Source organism: Aulonocara stuartgranti, assembly GCF_965226115.1.
Source record: "Aulonocara stuartgranti genome assembly, chromosome: 18".
Classification (NCBI taxonomy): domain Eukaryota; kingdom Metazoa; phylum Chordata; class Actinopteri; order Cichliformes; family Cichlidae; genus Aulonocara; species Aulonocara stuartgranti.
In genome coordinates this window covers 1,413,462-1,424,958 of record NC_138954.1, presented here as the reverse complement: position 1 = coordinate 1,424,958, position 11,497 = coordinate 1,413,462, and the positions used below count along the sequence as shown (strand labels likewise).

General features: G+C 45.8%; 1 protein-coding gene across 3 annotated transcripts; it reads left to right on the top strand.

Moving 5' to 3' along the window:
• The first annotated feature begins 2,344 nt into the window (after positions 1-2,344).
• iqub (IQ motif and ubiquitin domain containing) lies at positions 2,345-10,843 on the top strand. 3 transcript variants are annotated; one of them, XM_082513594.1, is made up of 12 exons: positions 2,345-2,623; positions 2,844-2,978; positions 3,646-3,813; positions 4,105-4,280; positions 4,940-5,095; positions 5,615-5,825; positions 5,911-6,086; positions 7,357-7,527; positions 8,543-8,719; positions 8,803-9,051; positions 9,137-9,322; positions 10,137-10,843. In XM_082513594.1, the coding sequence occupies exons 1-12, from the start codon at positions 2,500-2,502 to the stop codon at positions 10,329-10,331; spliced, it is 2,124 nt and encodes a 707-aa protein (XP_082369720.1). In that variant the 5' UTR covers positions 2,345-2,499; the 3' UTR covers positions 10,332-10,843. The 3 variants fall into 3 exon arrangements, with proteins under 3 accessions (XP_082369720.1, XP_082369721.1, XP_082369722.1); XM_082513596.1 differs by having other exon boundaries at positions 2,584-2,633; XM_082513595.1 differs by lacking the exon at positions 2,844-2,978.
• The last annotated feature ends 654 nt before the right edge of the window (positions 10,844-11,497 follow it).

The window sequence follows — 11,497 nt, the reverse complement described above, 5'->3', positions numbered from 1 at the left end:
TCTTTCTTTTTCCAGGACTCACATTATAGGTGTGTAAGATCTCACCTGGATGCCTTCTGCCCTCACAAAATCAGGTTTTCGCCAGAAAACTTCCCTAATATCTACAAAGGTGTTTCAACACCGTTCAGACAGACATCAGTTTATCTGCCAGTTTTGAAAACTACATAGTGGTGCATTGTTTTGGCAGTGTTACACACCGAATGAACCCAGTGCAGGTGGTGGGAGACAGAAGGACTCTGGCCAAAATAACATCTCTGATGGACAGAGTCTCCCACCCCATGCATGTAAATGTTGCTGAACTACAGAGCTCCTTCAGTGACAAACTGCTGCGTCCTCAATGGATGAAGAAGTGATTCAGCAGGTCCTTCCTCCCTGCAGCTGCCAGACTGCACAATCAGAACTGTTCCCAACAGAGAGGTTTACATCAGCGCTTCAACTGATTCACACTGCAACCTGGGTTCGCCTCTTATCTGTATTTAATTTTATGTAACTTTAATAACTGTACTGTAATATCTGAAAGACATTACAGGCCACCAGCTGGACCCTCTGCAGTTTGCCTACCGGGCAAACAGGTCGGTGGATGATGCAGTGAACATGGGGCTGCATTACATCCTGCAACACCTTGACCGCCCGGGAACTTATGCCAGGGTCCTGTTTGTGGACTTTAGTTCGGCTTTTAACACCATTGTGCCTGAACTTCTTTCCCCCAAACTCTCCCAGCTCAGCGTGTCACCAGATACCTGTCAGTGGATCGCCAGCTTCCTGACAGACAGAAAGCAACAAGTGAGGCTGGGGGAGATCACCTCTGAAACCCAGTCCCTCAGTATTGGTGCCCTCAAGGATGTGTCCTCTCACCACTACTGTTCTCCCTCTACACTAACGACTGCACCTCCAATAACTCAGCTGTCAAACTCCTAAAGTTTGCAGATGACACCACTGTCATTGGCCTCATTCAAGATGGTGATGAGTCTGCATACCGGCAGGAAGTTGAGCAGCTGGTACTCTGGTGCAGTCAGCACAATCTGGAGCTGAACACTCTTAAGACTGTAGAGATGACGGTGGACTTCAGGAGACATCCCTCAACTCTGCTCCCCCTCACCATATCAGACAGCCCTGTGTCAACTGTGAAGACCTTCAAGTTCCTGGGTACAACCATCTCCCAGGACCTGAAGTGGGAGACCAACATCAACTCCATCCTCAAAAAGACCCAGCAGAGGATGTACTTCCTGAGACAACTGGGGAAGTACAGTCTTCCACAGGAGCTGCTGATCCAGTTCTACACTGCGGTCATTGAGTCTGTCCTGTGCTCCTCCATCACAGTCTGGTATGAAGCAGCCACTAAACAGGACAGGAGCAGACTGCAGCGGACTGTACGGGCAGCAGAAAGGATCATCGGCGCCCCCCTGCCCTCCATCCAGGATCTGTACCTCTCAAGAACCAGGAAACGGGCAGGGAACATCATCACAGACCCCTCACACCCTGCACACAGACTTTTTGATCTGCTGCCCTCTGGCAGACGGTACAGAAGCCTGCAGACCAGGACCACCCGACACAGGAACAGTTTCTTTCCCCTCGCCATCTCCCTTCTTAACAGTTGACCTGTCACACTGCTCCCACTGCCAGACTGCAACTGCACCTTATGTACATTTTGTAGTATTCATTCCACCTCATTCATTTCTGTATTTTATGTATATAAGTTTAGATTCGTTATTTATAGTTGGTTTACACAGCTTTGTGTATGTATGTGTAATGTGTATATAGACACGTGTGTGTGTGTGTGTGTGTGTGTGTGTGTGTGTGTGTGTGCTGTGCTTGAGAGCCACCATCTACCGGAACCAAATTCCCTGTATGTGTCTGCACATATACTTGGCCAATAAACACGATTCTGATTCTGATTCTGATTCTGTACAGTACTCTGTTTTGGGTAACTCTTGTCCATGATGTAAATAATACATTGTGTTTGTTTCTGTCCTGTGTGCTGTTTGTTTGTAAATGTGTTTGGTTCGGGGGGGGGGGGGGGGGGGGGGTTTCTCCTGCTGTTACAACCAAACAATTAAAAGATTATTCTATTCTATTCTATTCTATTCTATTCTATTCGTTTTAGTGGTCTGTGATTGACAACCAGGAGTCATTGTGATTGACGTGAATGATCATTTTCTTAGACAATAGTTTCAGATTTTTATTTTAATGAGGTTTCATTTCAGTGAAGTTTGTGGTGTACTCTTTTTTTATCTGACCCAAACACGCGCCAATGAGAGGGACAAAATCCTCTGACTCTGCTTCCAACAGGAAGTGACTGCTAGTCGTTGCTATAGCAACATGTAAACACTGCTTTTGCGTGGAAACCAGTTAATGCAGTTCGCTCCAGGTTGACACATAATGTCGTTAAATACAGAAAAGCGCAACGCGCTCGGTCTTCAAACCTGACGTTTGAAAGGCTTTTGTATCATTTTCAATCATAACAGGAGCTGTAGTTTAGTTCAGTCACTGAAATCTGTCATGTCGGCGCAAAGAGGAAACCAAGAGCAGAAAGAAACAAACACAGAGCCAGGCGGAGACACCGCGGAGGAGGACGGCGGGGAGCCGGGAGGAGAGGAGGTGAGGTCCGGCAGCTCGGCTTCAGGTGAGTCCAGGTGGGCTGGAGCTCCTGACAGTGTTCGGATAAATACTCAGGAATAAAGAGAATGTGACCTTTTTCACAGCAGCAGAGACTCGTGTGGCGCAACTCACATCAAAGGTTTTATTACACTGGAGGGGAGAAATACTGAAATGCTGTTTGTCTGGATTGTGACTGAGCACGGCCAGACTCGATAGCACCTCTGTGTCTCTGTGTGTGGTTGCAGTCAAGGTGGTGCTGGTGCCGGAGGGCCACGTGATGACGGTGGCGTTTGCTATCGAGCTCAGCATTCACGAGCTGAAGCGTCACCTCGCCTCAGAGCTCCGAGTCCCAGCAGACGTGCTTCAGATCTCTCTGGACGGTTCGTTTCTTTCTCCTGACCCAGTATGAAGCTTCCAGATCCCTCAGCTCATCTGGATCCGGTCTTTTATCAGTTCCCAGAGTCAGAACCAGACACGGAGAAGCTGCATTCAGCTTTTATGCTCCTTATATCTGGAACAAACTCCCAGAAAGCCTCAGATCAGCTGAAACACTCAGTTTATTTAAATCCAGGTTGAAGACTCACCTGTTCTCAGCTGCATTTGAATAAAGCACCAAATCCACACTTTTAAGCTTAAATTTCAAAACTTACATTTAACTACTGATTTTATCTTTTGCTTGTTTTAATCAATTTTAAATCATGCTTTTTATTTGTTTTTGTTTCTAATGTCTCTGTGAAGCACTTTGAATCACCTTGTTGTTGAATTGTGCTCTATAAAAAAACTTGCCTTACTTCCACAAGTTTTTCTACAGAGTCGCACTTTGAAGATGACGACTAGTGGACATAGGTGTCAGTTGTCTAGATAACCCTACAAAGTCTTTACTGTCCTGCCATATGACAGTCACTAGTATCCTGACTGGTAGTTGCTTCAGTTATTTGCCTTCAAGTTGAGAGGAGTGTTTTTTTCATTTCCTATGATGTTTGGTCACCAAGTCGCTGCGAGCTGCTGCCTGTGTGGATACAGATTAACGGGTCAGTGTGTTTTTAGGCAGAGCGGTGGAGGAACACAAGAGTCTGATGGAGCTCGGCGTCAGGCCTCACAGCTCCACCCGGATGGAAATGAGCTCCACTGACCCAAGCTTCCACCCACTCCGCCCTGTTCGCCCCCTAGAGCACGACAGCATGCCCGATGTTATCACCGTCCAAGTTGAAGCAGGTACGAATACACAAGCTGCTACCTGTCCGTATACACAAAGTGCTTCCATTAGACATGAAAGCACTAAGAAATCACGAGTTACATCTGATTTATATAAAACTACAAGACTCCATAGGAAATAACACTGTAAAGATAAGGATAAGAGAGAATCCTCATAATGTGACGTGCATTCATTTGAACCGACTTTTAGCTAAACAAGTTTGCCAGACCTGGTTTAATCCTGGTGCCAAGCTAAAGATTTCCATACAAAGATATGCCGTCTTTGAAAAACCTTCAGTCATTGTCTCTCAGATGGGGGGGTGCTTCAGGAGGTGGTGGTGGAGATTGAGCGCCCACGCCATCAGAAAGCCTTCCTCGGTGGCTACAGGCATCGGCTGACGGGGCTGGAGTACCATCACGCCGCAGTCCAGACGCTGCCCAAGAGGAGACCCGATAGAGGAGTGGCGGTCTTCAGCCGCGACACACAGGTACAGAAAACAGCTTCAAAAGCACCACAGTTTATATCAGAGTCAAAACTGGGACTAAATAAGTCTTTACATAAATAATGAAAAAGATCGGCACAGGACGCCCAGACTTCATGTTCAAATTAAACAATGTAATTCTAGAGATAAGCAGCGAGTGTAATGAGCTCCCTGGACCAACAGAGACAAACACCTCTGAGGATTACAGCGCTCAGCTGATGTGCTCATTTAAACATTCATCTACTTTTTTTGGTTAAAATCTCTTAAACTCTCCACACTCGAGGTTTTATATGGTCAGTGCTGCAGCTTTCTGTCAGTTTTACCTCACAGGGGATCTTTTCTTATTCCTTTCATTTATCCCATCACAGTCAATACTTACTTAATTTCAGTTTGAATTCAGTTTTAGTTACTACTCGAGTACTATTACACCCAATGTCAATGAGATTAACATTACAGTAATCTTATTATTTATTAAAAACCTTCCATTAACCACACTGAAACAAAACCCAGCCGAGTCAAACAAAACAAAGTCACGAGGTCTGTCTGCAGGCCGGAAGCTCCTCACACAACTTTCACATTTTTTGGTATTAACTTTGTCTACATGTTTAAAGATGTTGCTCTTAAAGCCAGTCAGCCCCTGATTTAGTTTGTTTTCTCTGTTTCAGACAGTAGAGCTGAAGTCTCAGGCTCAGCAGTGTCCAGTCAGTGCCTCCACCCAGATGACTGGCATCGGCTGCTACGTCTCCTGCATGAACGACAGGTTGGTGACTCCAGGGACATACACCACTGCTGATGAGCACCACGACCGGAGGCTGAGAGCTGTGAGTGTACACTGAGCGTGTGTGGTTGCAATGCAGTGTTTCTGAGTACCTGCTGTACCAAGTGTTTGGACACACCTGCTCTTTCATGCTGTTTCCAGCTCTGTAGAACAAAACTGAAGATATCAAAACTAGGAAATAACACATTTGAGCTTCATAGTGCGAGTGATGATTCAGTGTTGCCTTGGCTTCTGAATAGAAATGTGACCAGCAATGCTGCGCTGTTAGAGCTCAGCATGCTTTATGGTGGGAACACATGCTCAGATTTCTGAGGCTTCAGGCTGCTGGCCCTCTGTGTTACAGTGAAGTCTTGCTCTGCTTCTTCATCTCGGGGATTCACGGTGTTTGAACTTTCAGATTTTTGGTGTTTGAAATGGTTTCGATGTCTTCAGTCTCGTTCTGCATCACAGAAGATGAAGAGCAGTTTGTGTGTGTAGTTATCATATACGCAGTCAATTCAGTCCCACTAAATATAAAAAATACATTTAGTGGGACTAAGTATATGACCCGTCACACACCCAGGTGATCCGTCTGCAGACGTTTGCTCGGCGCTGGTTGGCCCAGCAGGCGGTGGACCACCTGCGGAAGGAGCGAGCCCGGCGGTTGGCCTGGCTGGAGATGCAGGAAAGGAGGAGGAACGAGGAGAAAGAGGAGCAGCTGAGAGACCGCCGAAACCGCTGGCTGAATCCGAAGAGGCAGGAGGACTTCAACCTGCTGTACCAAGCTCTGGAGAGTAGGCTTTAGGGGCAGGAGGAGTTCCCCGCTTTATGTCTGTGAATGCAGCAGAGCAGTTACGTATTTAACTTTGTGTGTCTCAGAGTGGAGGAACGAGGAGGAGCAGAGGATCAGCTCGTCCCTGCGAGGAGCTGAGAGGAAAGCAGCTCTCTGCGCGCTGCTGGACCAGGAGATGGATCTCATTGCTGCTATCGGACGCCATCACATCGCCGTTCACAGCGACAACTACGACAAAGCTGTCAGGAACTTCCTGGACAAGGTCAGAGGTCGCTCCACCTACTCTACTCCAGCTCTCAACCCAATTTCATAATTTATCTTTTATATGCAAATGAAAGTCATCATTAAACACAAAAAGAGAACCATGGTTAAGTGTGTAGTCACATCATCTTAATTTGATTTGGATTTTACGCACCTTCAGTTTGTTGCGGTGCTCGTTAGAAGATGTTTAATACAAGGTGGAGCCTGTTTCATTCTTATTCACGGCACTTCAGTCAGTGCAAGGCTGCTTGCTACACTTACAAGCACTCTCATCACATGCTTTCGTAGCACGATGTTCCAAAGAGATTCTAATGCTGTCAGTAATGTTTGGGTTTCTTATGGTGTTTCACACCAAATGTGACAATAAGCTTGTTGTTCGTTGTGAATCATCAATCGCAACCAGAATCTAAAAGTGTGCCGGAAGAATCTCAGCTTTCTTTACATAATGTAAAGCAAATTTTTGGCCACAGATCTAATATTTTATGCTGTACTGACATGTGTTATGAGGCATAGCTTCTAAGTTTGAAAACCTGATCTTGCATTCTTTCCGATGGCCAGCAGAGGGCGACTCCTCTGCTTGTAAAAAAAAACAGTTTAGTTCTGCAGGAGTTTAAAGAAATGACTCGTTTGGCTCACTTGATTAGGAAAGACTTTCCTGATCAGTCTTTATTTAACGTATCCTCGTTGGAATCGGAGAGACCTTGCACTCTTTCCTTAGTGACTGTCCAAGAGTGGAGGGTGTTCTGGGAATCCATCCTACCTGACAAACCATCCTACCCGTTGTTTCTACACATGCGCACAACACGAAATTAAGTGGCGACCTGCCCTACCCTTGTGAATATGAGCTAGAAACATACTTTAACGGGTAAAATGAAGTGGCAAAGCGTCCTGGCTTTATGATTATGGGCTACAGCATACTCTGATGGGCAACGTGAAGTGGCAAACCGTCATACCTGCGTAAATTTGCTGGAATTACTCTGTGACAGCAGAAAAGTGCATAAACTACTTACGGTAGGACGTTTTGCCAAAGTAGGATGGTTTGTGAAAATAGAGGGTCCCTCAGTTTCGAGTCAGATCCCCACCCACACGGTGATCACAGAAACACTCAACTTTAAAACAGGACTTGGGTGAGACCTTGGTGGCTACAGCCATCTTTTATATACAGTCTCTGGTTTCTCCGTAAACGCTGGGGTGACTGTGGGATGCTCAGAGCAAACTTCAGAGGAGCGTTCGGTCTCACAGGTACTGACACTGTGCTGTATCTGCTCCAGTCTGCGTCTCCTCATCAAAGGCGAGCAGCGGACGGTCGTCTGATTGAGATTGAAACTCAGAACACCATCAGAGCCCGAGAGCTGCGAGATCTGTACAACAGCATCAGCCTGACCACCGTCAGCCAGGAGCAGAGGCTCCACTTCCTCATGACACTGAAACACACTGTCAAGGTAAAACACACACAGTTCTTTCACAGCTAACGGTACTCTGATGTCGTCCTGTTATTATTTATATTATTTTGGGGCCTTTTGCCTTATTCAGTAACGTAGTCATGGGGAGGGGACAGGAAAGCAGGGACTCGCTGAGCACAAACAGGTCAGACTGAGACACAACATTTCAGCCTTGTAGCAGTTGGTCAGCTGCTCATGCTGTTACGTTTTTATCAAAGATAAGTGGAAGTGAATCGCGCACGGTTCATAGCATAAATGAGTCCTGAGGCTCAGTGGTTAGGACCACTGCCTGCACGGTGAGAGGTTACTGGGTTCATTCCTCTGGGAGCTTCAGTTTTTTCCCCTTTGAATGTTTCACTGTGTCACTCTGAATCTCATGAGTTTCACTTCTTGGTCAAAAGTGTTATTTTTAGAATAAAACAACCTTTTCATAACCAAAACATTGACTATTACAGAAGTGTACACATTCAACAGAAAACTATTTACTGTCACCAAAATCCCGGGGCGACCGTGGCTCAGGGGGTTGGGAAGCGTATCTGTAACCGGAAGGTCGCCGGTTCGATCCCCGGGCTCTCTGTCCTGGTCGCTGTGTCCTTGGGCAAGACACTTTCCCCTACCGCCTACTGGTGATGGGTTAGGGTTAGGTGCGATATGGCAGCCTCGCTTCTGTCAGTCTGCCCCAGGGCAGCTGTGGCTACAACTGTAGCTGCCTCCACCAGTGTGTGAATGCGAGAGTGGCGTTGTAAAGTGCTTTTGGGTGCCTTGAAAAGCGCTATATAAATCCAATCCATTATTATTATTAAAATGCCAAATATATGAAGCTCACGATATGAAGCTCAGACAAGTAGTGCCCTTCAGAATAAAAGTCTGTGCTTTGTGTTGCCTTGTTCATAATTTGACACATCAACTTTACTGACCTGGAGATACGTACGTACATCAAAATACCGTAAATATCTGTTTTACATGAGCAGTGCGGTTGCGCTGAAATTTTCTTTCTTCCATGCTCATTGGACAGGAGCAGGAGTGTGCGCTGACCCGGGACATCGTGGATTTGGTTGACAGGGAGGTAGACCTGATGACTCGAGGGGTCAAATCAGCCAAGTTGGAGGGCCTGAGGAAGAGGATCTGTACTCTGTTACTTCAGTACATCAAAACTCCAGCTTTCAACCCTGAGGTGGCCAAGCTGCTGAAGGTGAGCGACCATCCCTCCTCATCTCACGTGTTTGGCACAATCTCAAATATGATTTCATATGTAAAATTAAAAATCTGCCCCAGGTTCCCCAGAATCCTTCCCAGCTGAAGAATGACATGATACTCTGCCAATACTGTCATCGTTACCTGCGCCTCACGGACTTCATTATGTCGGCCAGCGGCAGTCCGAACCGCCAGTGCCGCCAGTGCGCCAGACTCAACAACATAGCCAGATCTCGCCATGACTTCACCTTTTACAAAAGCATCCTGATGAGGCTGAGAGCCGACGAGCAGAGGCTCAACGCAGAAGCTAAGATCCCCTTCCTGCTGAAGGTGAACTGCTTTCATTGTGTATAATGAACAGCTCCACTGATTTCACTCTTTTGTCTACAGAAGTCTGCCATCTTCATCGTTTCAGGTGCAAGACATGCAGTACTTGGTGGAAGCAGTGTGGGCGTCCCGGTCGGCCCTCAGCGCCAACATCGACCTCTACAACCTGGCGTTTGTTCGGTGGGATCGTCAGAAGGACTGGAGCCCCTGGAACTGCATTCTGCTGTCCAAAGAAGAGACCTCAGCTCACTTAGAGGTGGAGGACGTCCACACGGTCTGTACATGTCTGAACAATATCAATTTATCTTTTGTTGAGAGAAAGTCCGTATTAGGACAGCCCCTCTCAGCTTCCACTAGAAGGAACTCTGACTCTGTTTCACTTCTGAATCGACCTCCTTAATGCTACCACGTCCAGTCCACCGCCTACATTTCACGCTTTGCCCGTCCAAAACGTGAAGTGTTCACGCATGCAGAAGTTACAGCAAGTTGCAGTAACAGCAACAGAGGGAGATATTTTATTTCCAGCCAACATGAAAATTTAAACAGACAGCAACACATTTACATGTAAATACATATTAGTCCCTAGCTTAATCGATTCTGACGATTTAGGACCTTGGAATGTACTTATTGGCACTTTTTGCTCATTACCGACTTCTTGGCTTTAAATATATTATATATTATCTCGCCCTGCTGGTAATGCAACTTCTGCATACGTGTCCATTTCATGTTTTGGAGAGGTAAAGTGTGAAATGGACACGATGGACGGCGTGCCTATTACACGTTTTGCGGTTTGACATGTATCCAGAGCCTGAAGCCATCAGACCAGAGCTGTTGACTCGTTCCGTTACGGATGGTTTTTGGCGCAGCACCTGCTCATGTTTCTGGCTCCAATGTTGTTCTTAGCTTTGTACAAAGCTTACATATTTACACTGTAATTGAAGGCACTCTGCGCATTTTCTAATACTTTCCGATGTACATTTGATTGTTTTACATTTTATTTGTTTTGGTGGCATTTTACATTGTTAAGCACTTTGTGCAGCAGGGACCCTTGATGAATTCTCTAAGCCTGTGTGTGTTTGTGTGTTCAGACATACGACACAACGTTAATCCACGAGATCGAACGCAAACACGCACAAGCTCGACGCCACTTCAGCCAGGTTCCCGTTATGTCCGAGCAGCTGGATACTCACCCTGCTGCTGTCCTTGGCAACCAACTTGTCTCCAAGCCCATTACCATGGCAATAATCAAGCATACCAGAGACACTCAGACCTCAGATCATTAACACTCTGTGCAGTTTTATTTCTTCTGCCTCATATTTCTTGTAACTTTCATTTGAAGTCTACAGTAAAGCTTATGTTGGTTCTGACTTTTGTACATTTATTTCTCTGATTTGACTTTTAAGGTAGAGGCTCATCTTAAAATGTCTCATACAAACATCTCAAGGATGTTTTGAGTTTGCCAAGATGTTCAGCTTTATGAAAAGTCATGTGCTTAACAAGCTTTTATATTCATAGCTTGATGTTTGGCCTGGTATGCAGGGTGAACTGTGGGGCCTTATTCAGTATCAGCGCAAGTTGCCATAAGAAGACATTCAGTTTCTAGATGATGATACTCACACTTACCAGTGACGGCAGAACAGAATCCCAGCAGAGACGGGATATAGGACAGACTGGTTTTAGATTTTAACAAATTAAAAACTGTTCACAGTTACAGATTGTGTGTCCAAATGCAGGTTAAAGCTCCATCATGCAAAGCAATCTTCTCTGGACCATTGTTTCAAATTTGAACTTTTTTTTGGCAACTGTGGATGTGTTATTAGACTAAAGGGGGGGGGGGGCAACCCGCTCATTATCAGCGCAGAGTTCAAACACCTGCATCTCAGATAATGGTGGTGCCTCAGTGGAACCAGCAGCGTACTTGTAGAGTCCATGTGCTGAACTGGCCAGCCTGCAGTCCAGACGTTTTACTAGCTGAGAACATCTGGAGCCTCATAAAGCAATAGAAACCATAAAGAATACTCGAGTATCGAGCAGCTACAATCATCCATCCTCCCCCAGGTCCAGGAGCAGAAACAGATGTTACACAAGCTGTCGCTGATTTGCGACCCCTGGACACTATCAACCTGTTATAAACAGCTAAATTCAAAGTGAATTTAAACAGCATTAACATCTTTAATGTAAATTGATGTCTGCTGCTCTCAGTGTAATTTACCATTGACCATGAACACCGCAGCTGCTCTGCAGCAGTCAAACATCGAGCATCACTGTAAATTTCACTGAAAACTAACCAGTGTAGCCTGCACGAAACTTTACCAGACTGACAGAATAACATCAACTATAACCGGTTATGTCAAAGCTAAAGATGTTTATTGACTCGTACAACAGACTGAGATGCTGAGTTCTACAAGTGAGAACTTTATTTACAACCACACATTGAGCAGTCTGTTGT

Excerpts from the sequence above, each read along its gene's own strand:
- iqub (XM_082513594.1), top strand. The coding sequence starts at position 2,500 with ATGTCGGCGCAAAGAGGAAACCAAGAGCAGAAAGAAACAAACACAGAG. Across the intron at positions 2,624-2,843 it reads GTCCGGCAGCTCGGCTTCAG|TCAAGGTGGTGCTGGTGCCG; the intron begins GTGAGTCCAGGT and ends GTGTGGTTGCAG. Across the intron at positions 5,826-5,910 it reads GCTGTACCAAGCTCTGGAGA|AGTGGAGGAACGAGGAGGAG; the intron begins GTAGGCTTTAGG and ends TGTGTGTCTCAG.